This window comes from Catharus ustulatus, chromosome 20 (assembly GCF_009819885.2).
Source record: "Catharus ustulatus isolate bCatUst1 chromosome 20, bCatUst1.pri.v2, whole genome shotgun sequence".
In the NCBI taxonomy this organism is placed as follows: Eukaryota; Metazoa; Chordata; class Aves; order Passeriformes; family Turdidae; genus Catharus; species Catharus ustulatus.
This window is the reverse complement of record NC_046240.1, coordinates 8,466,615-8,486,185: the sequence shown is the minus strand read 5'-3', so window position 1 is coordinate 8,486,185 and position 19,571 is coordinate 8,466,615. Positions and strand designations below refer to the sequence as shown.

General features: G+C 40.4%; 1 protein-coding gene across 9 annotated transcripts in view; it reads left to right on the top strand.

The window, feature by feature from the left end:
* The first annotated feature begins 488 nt into the window (after window positions 1-488).
* The window catches only part of PECAM1 (platelet and endothelial cell adhesion molecule 1), a 31,299-nt gene continuing 12,216 nt past the window's right edge, over window positions 489-19,571 (top strand). For 4 of the 9 annotated variants that reach the window (XM_033076962.2, XM_033076961.2, XM_033076960.2 and 1 more), the window contains exons 1-13: window positions 489-787; window positions 932-958; window positions 2,107-2,400; window positions 3,038-3,337; window positions 3,450-3,722; window positions 4,092-4,352; window positions 5,271-5,552; window positions 7,387-7,668; window positions 8,105-8,212; window positions 9,069-9,096; window positions 12,499-12,569; window positions 13,232-13,288; window positions 14,490-14,558. In XM_033076962.2, coding sequence (XP_032932853.1) covers window positions 754-787; window positions 932-958; window positions 2,107-2,400; window positions 3,038-3,337; window positions 3,450-3,722; window positions 4,092-4,352; window positions 5,271-5,552; window positions 7,387-7,668; window positions 8,105-8,212; window positions 9,069-9,096; window positions 12,499-12,569; window positions 13,232-13,288; window positions 14,490-14,558 — 2,086 coding nt within the window. In that variant the 5' untranslated portion in view covers window positions 489-753. Of the gene's footprint in view, window positions 788-931; window positions 959-2,106; window positions 2,401-3,037; window positions 3,338-3,449; window positions 3,723-4,091; window positions 4,353-5,270; window positions 5,553-7,386; window positions 7,669-8,104; window positions 8,213-9,068; window positions 9,097-12,498; window positions 12,570-13,231; window positions 13,289-14,489; window positions 14,559-18,791; window positions 18,849-19,571 lie in introns of all 9 variants that reach the window. The other 5 variants (XM_033076958.2, XM_033076957.2, XM_033076956.2 and 2 more) reach the window with 2 other exon arrangements.

Below are 19,571 nucleotides of genomic sequence, written 5' to 3'. Positions count from 1 at the left end.
TAAAGTTTGTGACTGTGTGCCCTTTGCACTGTCCTCACTGCATAAAATAAAATCTGGTGCAGATCCATGTTTTTGATATATGATGGTAGTATGAGAGATCCACCTGTCAGTACTCTAGTCTCACACAACAGCACCTTTGCTTTTTGAGATAATTTGAATTTATTGTGTAACCTACAGAAAAGCAGTTCTTTGCCACAGCAAAAATGGGAAACCTAGAAATGGAGGTAAAGGGGGAAAATGATTAATTATGTACATCTATTCTCTGAAAGAGTCCTCTCTTAGAATGTAGGGAAATATTTCTCAAGTATCTCCTGAGCTCAAGTAGCAAAGGTAATTTGTGTTCCTAAATGGTTAATCACGATTAAAAATACCCATATTGACAGGAACTGCAGGATAATGTCATTGGAACTTTTTGTTTTTTTAATACACCTTAAGAAATTAAACAAAGCAAATGCATTTGGTAGCGCCCTCAGGAAAAGTCCAGTCACTTCCTGACCAGTAATCTGCCTGGGAGCAGCAGATACATTCTCATTGTTTGCCATTTCCAGTTTCCAGTAATGGGAACGATTACTTGATCCAGCCAGTTTCTGCTGAAGATCTGGGAAAACACAAATTTTAATGGCAAATTTTTATCTGTTTCCATAAAACAACAAGGGAAAAAAGCATAACGTGGTTTGGGTACCTGGAGGCATCACCTCTGATAATGAATATTGTTTTATTTTGGAACTAAAGTGTCTGTTCTTCAGCAACGAGATGTATCTTGCTCTTCTGGTGATTTTCTTGCAGTGTAAGTTTGATAACGAAATCTCTGGGTGGATACCTGTGTTTCTGGTTTGTCTGGGGTTGGTTGAGGCTTTTTACAGTTTTGCATTACTGTCCCTCAATCTGTAAGCTTTGAAAATAACATTTCTTTTCTTTTTTTTTCCCTCAGGTTCAGAACTTTATGCTCAGACGAACGGTAGGGAACAGTGGATTTTTGTTGTTTTGCTGGGGGTTTTTATGTAGAAATTGAATATAACTAATTTAACTAATTCCTCAATTGGTATACATCTATAACAGAGTTTATTTAGATTTGCTATAAAATAGCTCAGTATGAAATTTGGCTATATAAAAAAAAAGGGGTTTATTTGGTGTTTCTTGGTATAGTGTTTAAATCAGAGATGTGCTGCTCATACCTTAGTAAAGGTTTGGGTGAAATCTTTCCTAGAGTAATTTGCTTTACTGAGCCACAAAAGAGGTGGGACAGAAAATTAGCTTTTTTTTTTTCCACAAGGAAGGAGGGATAAAATTATAGAATATAAGTTAAGGGCACTGTCTCCTGGTCTTGCAAAAGAATTGATCATGTCTGAGCAGAGCTCAGAAATTGTGTTCTGAAAGGCACACCTTTACTCTTATCATCCTGCTGGCTCCCAGCACGTACATTCTGCAGGCTTCCTTTTTTCCATCACCTGGGAGAAATGTTTGCTCCTTGATGTCATGTGGATTATTCATATGCAAAGAAATTCGCAGCTTTTCACTGATTTTATGTCCCAGACTCTCCCTAGCAAGGACACATTTTAAATAGCTGGGAAGTGTTCAGGACAAGGGACTTCTTTAGATGTAGGAAAGTTTTTCTATTCACATATCTAGTACAAATTTCTAATACAATTCTAATACAATCTAATGCAATTTCTAATATAAATCCTGACCAAAATGGGCATAGCCCAAAAGTGTAAGTTCTAAAGGAAGACAAAGCGAATGAACTAATACATCTTTTTCTATACTTGTTCCTTGAGATGTGAGAATATAAATATCAATTATACCAGGAGTCTAACAGTTGGAACATTTAAGCTACAAATTATTTTTCTTGCTGTGGTTATAAAAATATTTCTATGTATATTTCTATGAGTATATTTCTACGTGCATACATTTCTATATACACATACATATTTATATAAATAGTGCCATGAACTTTATTTGTAAAAGCACTTATCAATTTAAATAACAATATTCCTATGTAAACTTTTAATTAATTTTTGTAATTTAAATGCAGCAGCTTGAGATAACTGTGTTATGTTGGACTAATTTAAAATAAATATATCTTTTCCTTTTTTATTGTCTATCAAGTTTTTACTTTCAACAAAGTTGAAATCAGGGTTCAGCCGTCCGTCAAAGTGAAGAATGGAGCTCCAATGTCAATCATCTGCCACGCTGACATTAGCAAAAATACTGATTTCCAGCTGAAGCATAATTTTACATTTTTGAAGGATGGGAAGCTTGTGTTTATGACTGTATCAGACAAAGAAGATGCTCGGTATGAAATACCTGTGGCCAGATCTGCAGATACAGGAGAGTATGAATGTATGGTGCAAACAGGTGGAAAGAAGGGTTTCAGTAACCCCATCGATGTTTGGGTAGCAGGTGAGTGTTCTGTCAGACATGGCAGATGAGACACAGAGAGAGAACCTTACAGGGAATGAATCATAGTCAGTGCTAAACTGATATAGAGTAAAAGTGTGTTTTATTCATCAGCATCACAGTACTGGAAGGGTTTGGTACTAATCAGGAGCCCAAGGCTCCAGAACAGGTCAGTGCTGTCAGGAACACAGTCTGTGCCACCATCCCCACTCTCCTGAGCCTCTGTTCCCTAGACTAGAGAAAGCATTGCTTGTGAAAATTGTGCCCACCCCAATAACCATGGTGAGGTGTGGGGAGATTCCTGGAAATGCTGGAAATAACATATGGGGATGCTCAGGGTGTGAGAGCCATCACCAAAGCCAGCATCAGCCACGGCCTCTTCTGTAGACAATGTTGTATCAGTCTTGTTCTTTCATCTCTTATGAGAACAGAGGCACCTCCATCTGCACACTTTCTAGACATGCTCTTGACTGCAGGTGACATTTTCCTCTTGGAAAAACATCTTGGAAAGAATTTGTCAGCACTGATTAATTATGGGGTCATCTTTTAATCAGTATAAATCATTCCCACAGTCATCAAAGATACTGTTTATTTCAGGAATATGCAATGTTCTGTTTCTTTTCTTGGTTTCTGTTGTAAGGAATGACCAAGCCAATCCTGACTGCTAACAAAAAAGAAGTTTCAGAGGGTGAAGCTGTGAAATTACGTTGTGAGCTGCCAGAAGAAGTGCCTCCTCTGGAGTTTGTTTTTCGGAAGATAAAGACAAATTCAGCAGCTAAAGAAAAACGTGTACCTGAAAAAAACCAAAATTTTTCTGAAGTGGAATTTCATGTCGAAGAGGGAGATAATATTTTACAATTTGATTGCTATGGCAAGAGGCAAGTAAGATCTGGATCGGAAAGATCACAATACAGCAACAGCACACTTGTTGCAGTCAAGGGTAAGTTGCTTAACTTTTCTTTTTACATTTCTTAGCTTGCTGCAGATAAAATTGGGTCCCATATTTCTATGTATATCTAGCTATCTGTGTGTTTATATGTATTCTCTTGCAGAACCGTTTATAAAACCCAAACTGATCACCAGGCCCTCCTCCAGTAACGTTACAGAGGGAGACCAAATAGAATTTGAATGCTCAACTGAGGTAGCTGATATGCGTGGCATTGAGATAATCTTTCAGAAAAACAGGACAATATTGAACAGTGTACGAGATAAGAAATCTTTGAAATACTCTACAGTAGCTACTCAAGAGGACAGTGGTGAATACCTGTGTAAGGTGGAGCAAGGAGCGGTGTCTAAAACCACCAAACTGAATGTCTTTGTGTCAGGTAAAACCTCTGTTTGTCTTAGATTTTACTCAAAGTATTAATATTTAAATTTAAATTTGGCAGAATTCAGGATCCAAGTGTAACTCCAGATCCAAGTGTAAATTTTCTGTAAGTTAAAGGCAAGTTATATTTTAGTTTCTGATTTTTGCCCAGCTATACTTCCCACCTAAAATATCCTCAAACAACCTGTGAAAAGTGGTTTCAAGTAATTGCTAAATTTCTATTCTGAAAATATAATAATGTTAAAATAACACAATTGTCTTGTTCCCAAATTATAAACTATCAGTGTGTCCTTCATTCTCTATACTTTGAGATCAGTAGTCATATTCTTCCAGGCTCACTTTGCATGAATCTCTTTTTTTCTTGCAGAATTATTTCCCAAGCCAACGCTGTCTGCTTCTATGACTAAGTTGGATGAAAATAAGGATTTAAAGTTGCGTTGCAGCATTAATGGTTTTCAGAGAGCCAACTTCTCTATAGTACGGAAAAGTCCCAGTGGAGACATCCTGTTGAAGAATTCTAGAGAATTAACAATTAAAGTTAATGTGAATGATACTGGAAATTACACCTGCAAAGCTGAAGTAAAAGGAATAGTCAAGGAGAGCAAACGTGTAAGGATCAATGTTTATGGTGAGTTGACAGAGAGGTTTAGAACCACCAGGGTAGGGGGAGGATCTAAACCAGAAGCTTACAAATAATTACATCTACTTACAGAATCAGTCTGTAGTCCATGAACTTAGCAGGGTGTCTGTTAGTTCTTACAGCATGCATTTCTGTGGGATGTGCTTTAGCTGCAGAGGATTTGCTGTATTGTGATACAATCAAGTCATATTTTCCAGGGCTGGCCCTCAGAGAAGGGAGTTGGTTTGGTTTCCTGCTCGTCCCTAGGTTCTGCTAGGGACCAGATAAACTCTCATTCATTACCATTTGCAGGGGCCAAGAATGTTCAGCAAAACTTTCACTTTGATCTGAAGTTCTGTCAGTGTTTGCCTTGAATCCCTGCCCCTGCCCCTCCAGGCAGAAAGCCAGGAGAGCCAGAGGTCGTCTGGTTGGCTCTGCTCTGGAAAAGCCAAGGGCTCATTGCTATAAACAGCCCCTCACCAGCTCACCAGCTATGAACACTCACTGGAGCTCCCTTCCCTCTCCTGGAACAGGCTCAGTGCTTCTCCAGTCTGTCACAGGGATGAACTGGATTGTTCACAGTGCTGCTGGAGCAGGGCCTGAGGAGGAGCTGCATGGTCCCTCTCAGGTCATACAAGGAGCAGACTTGTTCCTTGGTTGGAGTTTGGATGATCCACCGCGGTGTCACTGATCCTTTCCTTGTTTTGCTTCATGTTGTCCCTGTATGCTGCTTTATTTAAAGTCACATATGTTCTGTTATCTATACTATTGATTTGTTCAAGTCCCCCCATTTCCATTCTACTGATGAGGAAGAATTCCCAATATAGACTGTGTGTGCAAACCAGCTAAATATTGTATGTTTATGTTTTCTACAAAATAACACTGTGTCTTTTGGCCTTATGCAGTGTAATTTTGTTCACCTTTTAGCTCCAGTCTCCAAGCCAGTTCTTTCAGTTGCCAGCGGTTCACCAGAGGTGGTATTAGGGAAGCCTCTACAATTAATCTGTCATTCAGCAATGGGAACACCACCAATAACATTCACATTCTACAAAGGGGATGAAATTATGAAAAATGTAACTAATGACACATATGCTACGTTCTTGGATGAAGATACTGGACTAAATGACAATGGAGGATACAAATGTGATGCTAGAAACAATCACTCCAGTGGTGTGAAAACTAGCAATATCGTAAATATCACAGTGATAGGTAAGTCTGTTTAACTCTTCTTCTTGTCTAAGGTCATGTTTAGAGTTTTGAAAGCAGCAAATGGTGGACTAAGCAAAATAGATGTGAAATGTTTGCAAGTTCTTACTCACTTGACTTAAAATAGTTGCCTGTCACAGCAGAGTAGTCCAGGACCAGAGCAGAAGTCAATTCTTGATCTTTGAAAAAGAAGAGGTAATTTCTCTCTACCAAGCAGTTTTCAGATTTGCATCCTGGTTTAAACCCAAACGGTGTTGGTCTTAATAAGATAAATTTGTCATTAATAGACTGTTTCCCTTCTGAGTTTTGACACTGAGTTGTGTACGACTTGAGCAGATAAATCCAGAATTGTTGCATTTCTTCTGAGTCAGTTGGATTGTTGCACACTCTCCTTTTGCTGAGCTCCCAAACAGGGCTTTTAATACAGGATCTGCATTCACCCACACTACAGCACCTTAGGACTCACCCTAAATTCATCAGTTCCACCATTTACTAACAGTGGCGATAAAACTCTTCAGAGTTTTATCCAAGGAGATGTAAAGTCAAGGTATTACAAAATAACAAGATAAAAATAGCAAACACAAAGCATAATCTTAGTCCTCTAACAAGTGGGTTTTTCTTTGCTGGAACTGGTGTATCCCAGCTGTCAGAGCTGTGGTTTGGGATATATTGTGGCACTGTTTAGAAGTTCTGAAGAGAAGATAATTTTCTGGAGCATGGTGGGCCAGTCTTCTACAATCCACCACTGGTGAGGTGGTGACTTTGAATTCTCTGTATTGTGTCCTTTCTGTCTGTGCCAGATCTGGAAGAGGACTTCTGTGTTCCAGAGCAATTCTCTCTGTCAGAGGCTCAGTTGTAGTTACCCATGTCTTATATCTGAATCCACTTCCTAATACAAATACAGCTTGCTTGACCACCATCTTTTCATATCAAATCTGGTTTCCTTCCTCTGCTTCTGTACCAGTGTTGCTTTAATGATTTCTTTACATCTGCCTTGTGTTATCCATAGCCCTCCCCCAATCACATTTATAATATTCCCAGAGAATTCTTCTTTGGGAATTTTAGCAAAACATATCCCAAACATTTTGCAAAGGTGCTGACACTCTACATGTCTTGCATCCCACAATGTGTAGCCATTTTCTACCCCTGTAATTACAAAGGCTGAATCTCTACTCCTAGCCTAGTTCTATGTATGCTCATACACTTCATTTGTAAACCAACAGACTTAAAAACTATGGTTTGACTATTTATAACCTTACAACTTGTTCAAATGTAAAGTAACTTCTCTCTTGTGTTTGCTATACTCTGTAACCATTGAAATTTGGGATTTGCTTATGCCTTTGGAGAACTCAATCTGTTATCTCCTGACATCCTCCATTGTATATTAAAAGTTACTAGAATACACTTACCACACAGTTAGCATAAAACAGCACAACTCTACACAACTGTGAAAGCAAAACTACATAAATTGCACCATAATTATTTACACAATGGGACTGCTGGGTGTATTATTTGTGGAAATTAAATCATTTGTAGGCTAGGGCCAGAGTGGCATCCAAAGGATTTTAAGGAAAGAGACTGACTGACCTCTGTGGAATGGATATAATTTCTTCCTGTGTCTGCTTTGTTTCTTTATCAGGCCCTCTCTATTTCTGGGTGTATAAAAATATTTGCTAGAGGATGCTGTCTGGCAGAGGCTGTTCAGAAAGATTAATACTGTGCATTCAGTCTCCGTTTAACTAAGCATTAAAGCAAGCATTTCTGCAATACAATATTTTGTCATCAAAGTTATTTCTAACAGTGCTAATATTTGTTTTCTTTGTGCTTTCCTCTGTAGTACCAATCAGGGATGCCAGTTTTGGCAGTTTTCCGTTTGGAGAAGTAGAAATTGGCAGTGATACTGCTTTCCTCTGCTCTGTGGAAGAAGGATCTTGGCCAATTGACTTCAAGTTTTTTAAAAAAACTGATCATGAAGTTCTTCTGCATCAAGTAAGGGAATATTCAAACAGAACCATATGGCACAAGAGAACAATGAAGAGGAAGGACACAGGGACCTATTATTGCGTGGCTTCGAATCGAGCCAGCGTGGACGTGAAGAGCCGTCCAATAACCATCAGTGGTGAGCTCATTAATGATAATTGATGCCTCTTCTGTCACCTTTATAGGTGAGGGAGTCTGATTTCAGAGTTCCTAAGTATAACTCTCTTACTGGAGTGGTTAATTCCACCTTACAAATGGTTTTTGTTCCACTGCTGTCAGAAGTTAAACAGAGAGATGTCTCTATAAACCGAGATTGTCCAGCTTACATAGAAAAATTTAGGGGATGCCCAAAAGCCAAAGGAGCAAGATGCAAACTAAAACAAGCTGTTGATGTATTGAGCTTTTGATCACAAAGGAGAGGCTCTCTAGGGAGCTTGGCACGCAAATCTCTTCCAAGATCTTCCCCAGTGTGTTAGAAGGTTGATGTGTAGTAAAATGAAGGATCAGGAACTGCAGAATTTGGAAGTGTTGACCCATCACTTAACTACTCTCTTAAACGTTTTTCTTATTTGCAGTCATCTTAGCAGCTTGGCAGAAAGGAGTCATTGCTGCTTTTGTCCTAACAGCCATGGCAGGAGCAGGAGCCGTCGCTTTATGGTGGTTTTTGCGTAAGAAGAAAAAGGGTAATGAATGGTTCCCTTCTCTTTGTTTGGGGACAAATGTAAAACAGTTAAACTTGCATTTGTCTCAGCAGCAAAGGGTTGTGGGAGTGAGGCTTCAGAGATGACTAAACACAATTAAAAGAATCTACTTAGAAATGCCAGGTGACCCAAAATTAGGCTGCAAATGTGCTGAAGCTTTCCAAGCATATTGGGCGAAACATAAAACTAATAGTGCTGGGCAGGCACTAGGGAGGCAAAGGTTATGAAATACAGGCCAGAATGACACTGTTCCCACGCAGTCCCAGGTCTGAAATTCAGTCTCAGGCAATGTAGAGGCAGACAGGGCCTGAGAAGGCTTCTGATCCCTTATAGAGCTGTAACAATTTGATTTGGGGTCCCAACTCAGGTGCAATTGAGCTACTTCTCTAGTCCTCATGAAGCAAAGTTAGATTATTAGTTTATGGGATTAGGGTTTTTTCTTCCACTCTGTAATACAATTTCATTTAGGGATTTGTCTTTTATCATTAAGGTATTTTTTAAAATCTAGTTATTTCAGAAAATAAGTAAATCTGATTTATCCTGTGATATGCTGTACATGGCAAATTGTTTGGGAAAATTTGGAGCATTTGGATGTCCAGATTGCTTCAGTTGCCTAGGATAAAATCTGGGGTTTGGGATCTAGGGTTCTCTGTGAAAGAGAGTTAAGGGACCTGGGAGATAAACAGGATAAAAGACATCAGGTAATTAATTTTGTCATAGCCAGGAGAAATTATTCTGACAGGAGTAGACAATCACTAGATTTTTGTTTTTAATTTTTACTTTTAAATTCTTTACTTGTACTACCTATTAATAGATGTTTTTGTTTTTCTCTGTCAAGCTAAAGGACCATCCATGGAGATGTCTGGGTAAGATGCCTTCCTGTCTGGGTTTCGGCTGGGATAATTTTCTTCTGAGTACCTGGTACAGTGCTGTGTTTTGCATTTAGTGTGAGAATGAGATTGATAACACTGCTGTTTTAGTTAAGTAGTGCTTACACTAAGTCAAGGACTTTTCAGTTTCCCACACTCTGCCAGTGAGCAGGGGCACAAGAAGCCAGGCAGGAGCGAGCCAGGACAGTTGAGCCAAACTGTCAAAGGGATCTTCCACACCACACAGTGTCATTCTCAGTAGACAAACTGGGGGGGGAAATTGTCTGGGAGGCACTGGTCAGTGCTCAGGGCTGGGCTGGGCATCAGTCAGCAGGTGCTGAACAATTGTATCGAGCATCACTTGTTTTTTCTGAGTTTTACTCCTTTCTCTCTCTCCTTCTATTATTATTATTACTATTATTATTACTATTACTATTATTATTATATTTTACTTTATTTCAAACATTAAACTGTTCTTATCTCAACTGTTCTTACCTGGGTTTTACCTTTTTCCAATCCTCTTTGTCCCCCTGGGAGTGGGGTGGGTGAGGGAGGGTGCTTAGTTACCAGCTGGGGTTAAACCACAACAGCCCTTTCTGGCACCCAACCTGGGACTCGAAGTTAACAACAGATCTGACCAGTGCATGTTGGAACAAGTTTGTTACAAGCATTCCTCGTGGTTTAATAACCACTGGTCTCAGTGTTGATTTGTTTGCTCTCAGAGCTGTGTTCTCCAGCACAGCTTGCACTACTGCTCCCTGTTGTGTTTGTTGCCTTCGGGGCAGGGCTCAGGGTATTGTTTGAGTTCACCTGGTCGGGTCTCAGCGCTGCCATTCACCTGTGTGTGGGGAGACACCTGTTGGGAATTATTCACAATTACATCTTCTACCATATTCCTTGGACAACCAGCCTATGGAGGAGAGACATCTTCCCACAGCTTCCCTTTCCTCTCCAGCCTAATCACCAGAGAGTTTAAGAATTAGGAAAATTTTGAATACACTTGGGATGTTGGAACCAGCAAGGTCCTATTGGTAGGAATCAGCAAGTGGCTGAATATGGTTCAGCTCTTGTTTAGGATCAAAAAATTATTTGCAGTTACTCCAGCCCCCATGACAGGCACTGTGGCCACTCAAACCCTGGCAGCAAGCACTGTGATTACTCACCCCAGGGCTGGGTGATGCAGCTGAACCAGAGGACCAGCCCCTGTCTGTAGTATTTGGCCCTCAAAAAAGGAAGAGAAATGCACAGGAAAGATGGCTTGTTTAGTAAAGAGGGACAGAGTAGGGTCATAAGAAGAACAGGAGGAAGAGGCAAAACAAGAGGCACTTGATCCCTATCCCTGAGTGAGCTGTGGGATATGCAAAAAGATTTCAGCCATCATCCAGGTAAGCATGTTATCACCTGGCTGCTCTGATCCTGGGATAATGGGGCTGGTGATGGGGAATTAGAGGGTAGGGAAGCCAAGCTGCTGTGATCATTTTCTAGGGAAGGGTGAATTGACAAGATGATTGGAATAGTAACACAAGTCCTCAGGCTCTGGAGGCAGCTCTTGTCAAGGAAAGGTATTTCTTCAAGGAAGATGTTGTTTCACCCAGGCAAGTAGACCATAATGGAGAGAGGTACCCAGTACAGCAGGGAATTAGCCATGCTTAGAGGTAGAAAATTCATTATGACCCAAACAACACACAGTCCCTCACAGATCCAGGTGAAGTCTAATGTGCCAATACCATGTATCAGAAATTCGTGCACCAGAGTGCACCATCATCATACACCAACTCACTGGAGACACAAAGAGGTGGAGGCAGTGGCTCCCCAGCTTTAGTAGTACACAGAAAAATCTTTCTCCCTTGTCTCTGCTGTGGAGAAACTGGTTGAGCAACTCAAAGAGGATATAGATTCTACTCCCCACATACGCGGTCCAGAATCTCAGCTGGTAACAGAAAGTGTCCTTTGGTCAGGGAGGATATTGAGGGTACACATCAGGGGAGACCTTGTTTTTTTCTGCAGGCCTGCAGAGACAACATGAGGAAGTGGGATGGAAATTCTACCTTAGCCCTACATGAATTGCAAGGAAAAATAATCACAAGAGGGGGTTCTTGGAGGAAAGTTGATGCTGCAGTGGGCAGTTCCTCAGACAGAGTGGAAGGGCTGATCCTATGGAAAGGAATTGTACTCCATTTTCATAAGAAGCAAGCTGCATAAACCCATGAACCAAGACTAGAGGGGCTGTGCCTCCAGCCCTGTGGAAGAGAGGGACAGCCTTGTTCACTGGGCCGTGTGGAGCACGTGGCCCGAAACGTCAGCCCCAGGAGAATAAGGCTGTGCTTACGGGTGCACAGTGTACCCTGATGGAATCAGGCTGTGGAGGGCCAGAGCCCACTGGTGTTTCTGGAGGGGGATTCCAAGAGGTGGCTGCTGGAGGCTGAAACCAGCCTGACTGGGAATGTGTCCCTCACTGGGAATGGCTCAGAGGTTCCATGGGCATCGACTATCTCAGGAGTGGGTGCTTCAAGGACCCAGAAGAATCCTGATGGGCTTTCAGTATAGCAGCCTTGGAGGTGGAGGAAATGAAGCAGCTGTCTGGTCCCACCTCTTGGAAGACCTTTCTGTTGTGGGATTACTGAAGTGTGACTAAAGCAGATGCTGGTCGCTATCACAGCCCGGCCCCAGCGGCAAAACCGCGCCGAGCCCGGGACCGCGGGAGGTGCTGATGGCTGCTCAGGGCATCCCTTCTTTTCCTTGGGGTTTATCTCTCTCTTTCTCTCTCTCCTTTTCATTGCTTTTATCATTATTGACTTTATTCAAATTATTAACCTGTTCCTATCTGAATCCATGGGATTTCTCTTTCTCCACCCCTCCTCCCCATCCCTCCATGGCAGGGCAGAGTTGTGAGCGAGTGGCTCTGTGATATTTAGCTGCCATCTGGGGTTAAACCACGACACCTGCTTTATGATAGTGGTGCAATATTTTTGTGTAATATTTCTGTAAGCCTTGCTTCACATGAATATAGCTTTTTACAGCACACACCTGCAGACAATAGATGGTTCTGCTTCATGTACCACCTGCTAACACAACAACAGGATGAGGAAATACTCTAAAAATAGAAAAAAGGGCCAGCTAAGTGGAATACAAGAATGTCAGGTCTGTATCTGAATGCATTTAAGTATGGAATAAAATTGAAAATACAGAGGTCTTAAAGAAGAGTAATGCAATAGGGAACATTTTCGACCTTGAAGTTTCCTTGTGCTTCTCCTGAAGCAAAGGCAAAATTTTCATTAGTTTCAGTGGTTAAGAATAGGTGGTAGGCAGACAGTGACTGATCTTTGCACAGAATCGTGTAGTTGGTTTTATTGGCTGGTTTTGGATAATTGCATCAGATTTTATTGGTTTGTTTTTCAGTTCTGCCTTGGCTCCAAACCTGACAAATGAAAAACTAACAAGACAGCCCAGTGATGGAAACTTCTATTCAGGTAGGATATTCTGCTATAAGACTGTTAGTAAGTGGGTTTAATTACATATTTATTTAAAGTTTTGAACTTCATAGTAATTGTTTGGATGGGGCCCAAGGTTTTGGGAATACAGAGGGATACCAATAACATTGTCCAAGGTATCTTCTGTCATTTTGTCTTTGCACAGTTTTTATGAGCACATCTTACACAGATTGGTTTATAAGGCTGCTCAGACACTTCTCCCAGACAATCAATTGACAATATCACAGATGGAGAAATCATGGTAAAAGAAAATTACTTTCTGCTTTTGACACAGCTGCAAGAAAATTATTTCAGAGAGGAAATTGGAGCTGTGGCACATGGTCCTGTGATATGGCCTCAGTACAGAGATGTTAACTTGCCTGGGCCCCTTTCATTGCAGGATCTCAGTGCACTTGACAATGACAGGTGGACATGATGTTTAGAGCACCTGACATAGACAAAGTTGCCTCTTGGGCGTTTGTTATCTGATTATTTTAAAAGCCACATTCTTCCCACCTGAATGCCTTAGGTGGGAATCTAAAAGTAGAATATGTTGTATAGAAATACAGATAATGACAGTAGGAGTTGCAGCTGTGAAACTCATTTATTTCATTGGTTACAATAAATATTTTGTCAGCTCAACTTTGGCTTTCATATTTTAGGATCAGGTTACATTGAAGATAATGAAAACCACATGAAATCAACTGATGAGAGTAAAGGTAATTCCATACTTAAAGAATAGATTTTAAAATTGTTTTATAATTGAAAATCTTGATTATTTCTAATGGTACTAGTGAGGTAGGAATGATAGGGCCATCCCTTTTTTCCCATGTCCAAAATGACACTGATAGGACCCTTTTATCAATTTAATTATGGAGTGTAATTAGCTGTGCTGGATCCCAGGCCATCTAATGATGGGTGGTATAAAAATACAACTCATAATATTAAGTTCTATACAACAAATATTCAGATTTGTTTAAAAACCAAGGTTTTCTACAGATTTGTGCTTCTTTTACTTCTCTGTCCTTTCTTCACTTCTCTGGATCTTGAAATATTTAAGAAATAAATCTAAAAATAACCTGCTATGAAATCTGAATAAAATAATCTGCTAAATCAGTTCTGCAAGATTTCAATCTGAATGACTTTTGTGGTTCCTTCCAGCTCTTACAGAAATGTGGCAGAAAACCATCCCCACCCCAAGAAAAACAGAGTAGAAAGCACCAGCTGTTTCTTGTGTCTGTTGTAGCTGTGTGTAACCACAGTACCTGTCAGTCAGTGATCTTAGTAAATCGGATGTCTGATAATTTCTGTGGCTTTTGTGGCAGAGAAGCATTGTGAGGAGGATGATGGGTTCCATTCCAAGTGTTTTATGGGGGGCTTGGAGGCAGCTTAGGAGGAAACTGCTGAAAGTGCTAATTGGCAAAGCAAAACTTTGGAGAATGAGAGGTGATGAGGAAGGCCATGAAAGACATAAAGATGGCTTGAAATGTGAGAAAAGTGGAGAATGGGAGGTGTCCTGCCATAGCAGCCACAGAAAACGAGGATGTCATGGCAGGGAGAGAAAGGGAAGAGCAGCTGGAGTAGGAATATGGGAGAAGCTCTGGTGATTCCCTACTCCATTCTGTGATGTGCCACTTTTGAAGGTGTTGCATTGCAGTTCCAAGCACAATTTGCACATCCCACAGTTTCAGAAATCCGCCTTGAGTTGGTGCTCTGCCCTCCTGAGTGGGACCACCCTCAGGAACAGGCTGGCCTTAGAACTGAGCAGAGTCACTCCCATCAGCAGTAGGGCCTGGTCCTGCACCTATCAAAGTCAATTGGGACTTGTCCATTAATTTCAGTGGCAGCAGGATCAGGCTCACAGCTCAAACGAAGCGTGCAGTCCTACAAAGAAACATCTTGTTGATATTTTTGGGGCAGGACCTGACCTTGAGAGTGCTGAGGTGGATTACACTGAAGTTGAAGTCTCCTCGCTTGATCCTCACAGAGGTAATGAACTGTCCAGCCTCTATGGCTCATGTTTGGTGTAACTCTGGGGATGTTGCTGCTCCCTGGTATTGGCACCTGGGAGTGCCAGGGCTGTGCTTTGTGTGCTGAGTCTCCTGGCAGTAGAGTTCCTACATGATGCTGTGGCTCCTGTGCTGCTGTTCTTGCAGTCCTTCCCCTGGGATCATTCCCATTTACAGGAGGTCTGTGTGGAGCAAGGCTCCCAGCTGGAGCTGTGGCTCTTAGCAGAAGGCAGCCTGCTGTGAAATATCCATGTCAAAGAGACCAAATTCATTGAGGGCCACAGGGTAAGATAATGGCGAGAACAGAAACCAATGCAATTTCCTCCTTTCTAAAGGAACTGGTTGAAGGGTCAAAGCTGTAATTCACTTTTGATAGAGAAAGGGAGACCAATGTTAATTTAGTCTCTTTGTCTGGAGAGGCCTGGAGACCATCCTGGATTTTGTGGCACTGTAAACAGAGAAATGAGGATGTTGATGCCCACATAACTTTGTCCTCCTCCCTGCAGTAACCTGAGCTCAGAGCATGGGGCTGAGGTACATGTCTGCAACCTTGAAGGAGAAATGGAAAATTTCCATTGGAAATTTATTATCCACCCAAATGCCCTCTTCAGTCATTCTGTGTCATCTGGAGAACTCCAATGCCATTATGGTCTTGTGTTGAAAGCTGATAAACCTTTCAGAAATTCACAAAAAAGCTCCAAGTAGCTGTGACTGATTTATGCTCTGCTCTTGCTTCTTTGCTTCAGCTGAATGAGGAGCAGAATGAGGAAGAAATGGATAAATTTCCTTCTTCCTGGTAGGAAGGACTAGTCACTTATTCCAGAGACCAAAGACATGATTGTTTAGCTGGTAGCACAGATGTTTGGGCAAGAGTGCTCACTCTTCAAACTTGGCAGCCAAGCCCTCCTGAACAGCCAGTCCTGCTGTCCTTTCTGTTTTCACTTCCTGCTATCATTCATCACAGAGTCTTCCCTGTGTTTTAATTTACCCACCTCTGCTAAATTCTGCACTGAAGGACTGGAGTTGTTGTCTTCTTCAGAACAGGGCTAATAATTGTTCCACCTGAGTGTTCACTACAATTCTACAATTGTAGAATCTACACCATGGTGTAGAATAGTAAGTTATGATAGTGCATTATTTAAATTAAAAGCCCCATTAAATTCAAGATCAACATCTATAAAAACAGCATTTTCCATTATATATCCATTCTTGATATACAAACTATTCCTGTATATCAGAATAAGTAATAAGATAGTATCTGTGCTCTGTAGACAGGACCCCATTAAACCACAGAATAATGTTTACTCTGGTGTGCAAATGAGATCAGATTATTTTAATTGAGTGCTGCCTCATGCTACAGACCTGTGCATGGCACTCAGAACACTGAGAGATTCTGTAAGACTGAGCTGTGCTTGAGCATACTGAGATAGGAGCAGTTCCCTGCTCGATTTCCTCTGTTGCCCCAGGACACAGAGGAGAGCTTTGGTTATGGGCATGGAAACTGCACTGAAAGTATTTCATATGCTCCTCTCTGAGGAAGGAGTTGTACAAAACCAAGTCATTTCTTGAGCTTTGCACTGCCTATCACAATGAAAACAGGATGAGATTTATTCTTGGGAAAAGAGAAGCAAAGCCAAGTTTCTAATATTCCCTTATAATAATCATGTACACCCACAGAGACAATTTGGCCACAGGACTGTTACTGATATTTCTGCTACGTTGGTGTTATTGTAAGGGTTTTTTTCCAGTCATAATATTCTATCATGTCTGCCTGTGGGTGTGACCAGCCCTTCCTAGGGAACAGAACTTTCAGATTATCACCTTGCTCCAAATCCCTTTTATGCCTCTATTTTCTGAATGAAGACAATGCAAACCACATTTACCTTTTCTCTGGGCACACATTGCTCATCCTGCAGCTCACACATGGAGTCTGATTCTTTCTGCCTTTTGAGTAACTGCAGATTTCTTTGATCTTTCTGGCCTAACCTCAATTTAATTTATCTTTCCAATCATTTGTTCCTCCTGCCACTGTTGTCAATGTCAATACTAATGTTAGCAGGAGAATCATATTCTGTGTACTGTGAAAGGCAACTGCAATAAATGCTGCAGTATCTAAGCTGTAACTGTTGCCTTAATATCACTTCTGGGAATTGGAATTGATTGAATGTCACTTCAAAACAAGTTGAAATTATTGTAGAAGGATATACAACTTGCCTTTATCAGTAAAGAATTACTTACATTTGAAAACACTGGGTTACCCTGTTTTTCAAGTCTGAGCTATCTGGTAATTTCTGGAATACTTCTTGCTGGAATTATTAAATTCAATACTTACCCAGTTTGATGCTTGACACAAATATAGTGCTTATCTTTTCTAAAGCTTTGTTGAAAAAAAGGATGGCAAGGTGATTTAGACCCTTTATTGTGAATCTGAGCAAAACCAAAAGCAGGGGCTGAAGTCAGATCAGGAAATATCCCTAAAGTCACAAGGCAGAAACTGCTAAGCATGGCTGAGTGAGAATGTTCTCCTTATTTTACTTTTATATTGGCTTAGTTATCAGCAGGGTGGCAACATTATAAAATCAGTGGGAACAAAATGTCAAATCATCCAAGTAATTTCTTCTGGCACATTTTTTCAGTGCTAAGACGACTTTTGGAAGATTGACAAAGGAAATAACATGGGCAGTGGCATTGTATCACAATATAATGAAGTGGGTATGATAAAAATAAAAAAAGCAAATTAAGGAAAATGCCTCCAACCAAGTCTTTGCACAGAGTCAATAGGAGTAGGTTTTAGGACTGTAACCTGCTGAAAAATAGTCCTAAACAAAATGAGCTACCTTTTATTAAAATTCCAAGAAGATTAATTCTTGCTTCACTTTTTGACCATTTAAGCAGTAGTCTGTAAGCATTTGAAATATGCCTCGAGATCTTCAAATTATTTTGCAAAGAAAGTTCATGCTGAACCTGCAACTTTGAAAGCTGTGATTAGACACTTGGGGAAGTGTAGCTGCTGTTGTTTAAATTAATAGCAGTTTTGCAAGTGCATTCTGACGTGTTAGCTCACAGCATTTAAAGCATGCTGAACACGTTTTTGGGAAATCAGAATGTGGTGCCAGAGACACTTGGGTTCTTCAGGGCAGTGCAAAACAGTAAAAGTCATGACTCTGAGTCTACAAATCATTTTGTCTGAATTCTTTAAATGTTGGAGGTTTTTAATAGCTAAAGCACAGGATTCTGTAGAAATGTGAGTTTCTTTCCTTTTCCTTTTTTTTTTTTTTTGCGAAGAAGAAGCAACTTTTTTTTTTTTTAATTTAACTTGAAAAATTTAACTTCTTGGTTTTTGTTGAAGGTGCACAAAAATCAGAGGTGATACTGGTAGAATTCTGAGGTTTTCTAGGAGGCTCAGTTTAACTGAAATGAATGAGTGTTTCTGAAGTGCTTTGAGATCCATGAAGCAAGTTATGAAAGTGGTTTGAAATGCACAGTTCTGGAGCACCTTGATTGCCCAGGGATTTTTAAACTACAGCCACACAATAAATCCAGGAGATTGTCCTAATCTCCTACTAGCCAGAAGTTTATGCTGACCACAGAGAAGATGATTCTTGCTGTTTTCAGGCTTTTAGACAAGGCTCTGTCCAAAAGGAGACCTTTCCCAGACGCAATAAATGGAAGATGTGCAGTGTGAAATCTGCAGATATTCTTCTGAGACATTTCCCAAAGCACAGCAATTTAATTTTTTTTTACCCTTAAGATTTAATCAGGCTAGTTGCCAAAAGGGTTTGTAGTTAGTCTTCCAAGTGATAGATCTCCTCAGGGCTAGGATCCCTAAATCCTTAGAACAAATTGAAGAAGTTCTTCAAAGCGATCCAGAGAAACTGTTCTCTAGTGGTAGATGTCTCTGTGAAATTAAAGCAATATTGGTTCAAGTTCAGAAGAAGATTATTAAAATGTTGAAGTCAAATTTAGAAAGGGAAGCAGATTTTCATCATGATTTTTATATAGGAGACATCCTTCTCTCAGACCCTTGCAGGCTGGGTTTGGGGAGGAGGTTGTGCTGGCTTTTTCACAGACTCCACAGGCTCATTGCTGCTTCTGAAAGTAAAAAAAGTGTGTTCTGTTTGTTTAAGGAGCTTTTCAGAAGGTAAACAAAAAAGCAAACAAAAAGGAAAAAAAAAAAGAAAATAAATTGATTCTGTGCCAATACATTTTCCAGCTCCTGAACAGAAGGGGACTGAAACAGTTTATAGTGAAATCAGAAAAACTAATAATGGTAAGTAAGCTAGTGAAAAATTAAACACTTTAAGGAAGTGTGTGTGTAGAGGTTAGGGATAAATTTGTGACTGAATATTTTAGAAGATAATATTTAGGCTGAATATTTAGAGCATAAGTGGAAGTGCTGCAAGTCACACAGGGACATACCAAAGTGCAGCTACAAAATCACGGAAGTTGATAAATTACATGACATCTTCATGACTTCTCATAAATCAGTGATATTAATATTTGTAACATCTACTTCATCAGCCCATTTGTGCTGGATCTGCTGAATATTTGGGCCATACATCTGGATCTGAATCCAGATCCCTGCTAGAGATCAGGATTCTACATCCTCTTATCTCAAACTGCTCAAGAGAAACATTTGTCTCTTAATTATGTTTGTCACATGCTATAAAATATCCCATTTGCTTTGGGTGTAACTCCAACAAATATCTTTAAAGCCTCCAACAGCAGACTCTAAAAGCCTTCAAAGCAATATGATCATTTCAGCACAGACGTGTTTGGGCAGTAGCAGCTTGCTGGCAATTACTGTCTATAAATGTTCTGGCACTAATGAGTTCAGAGGCAGTGGGTTAAAAGTGGGTTATTTCATCATAGTTTGTCAAAGTCTCAATCAGAAGGGATTTCCTCTCCTCTCTTTGTGGTAGGAAGTCTAGATTTGTAAATATTAGGGCTGCAAGCCGTTCACATTTTGTCCCCATTCAGGCTTTGTTGTGTG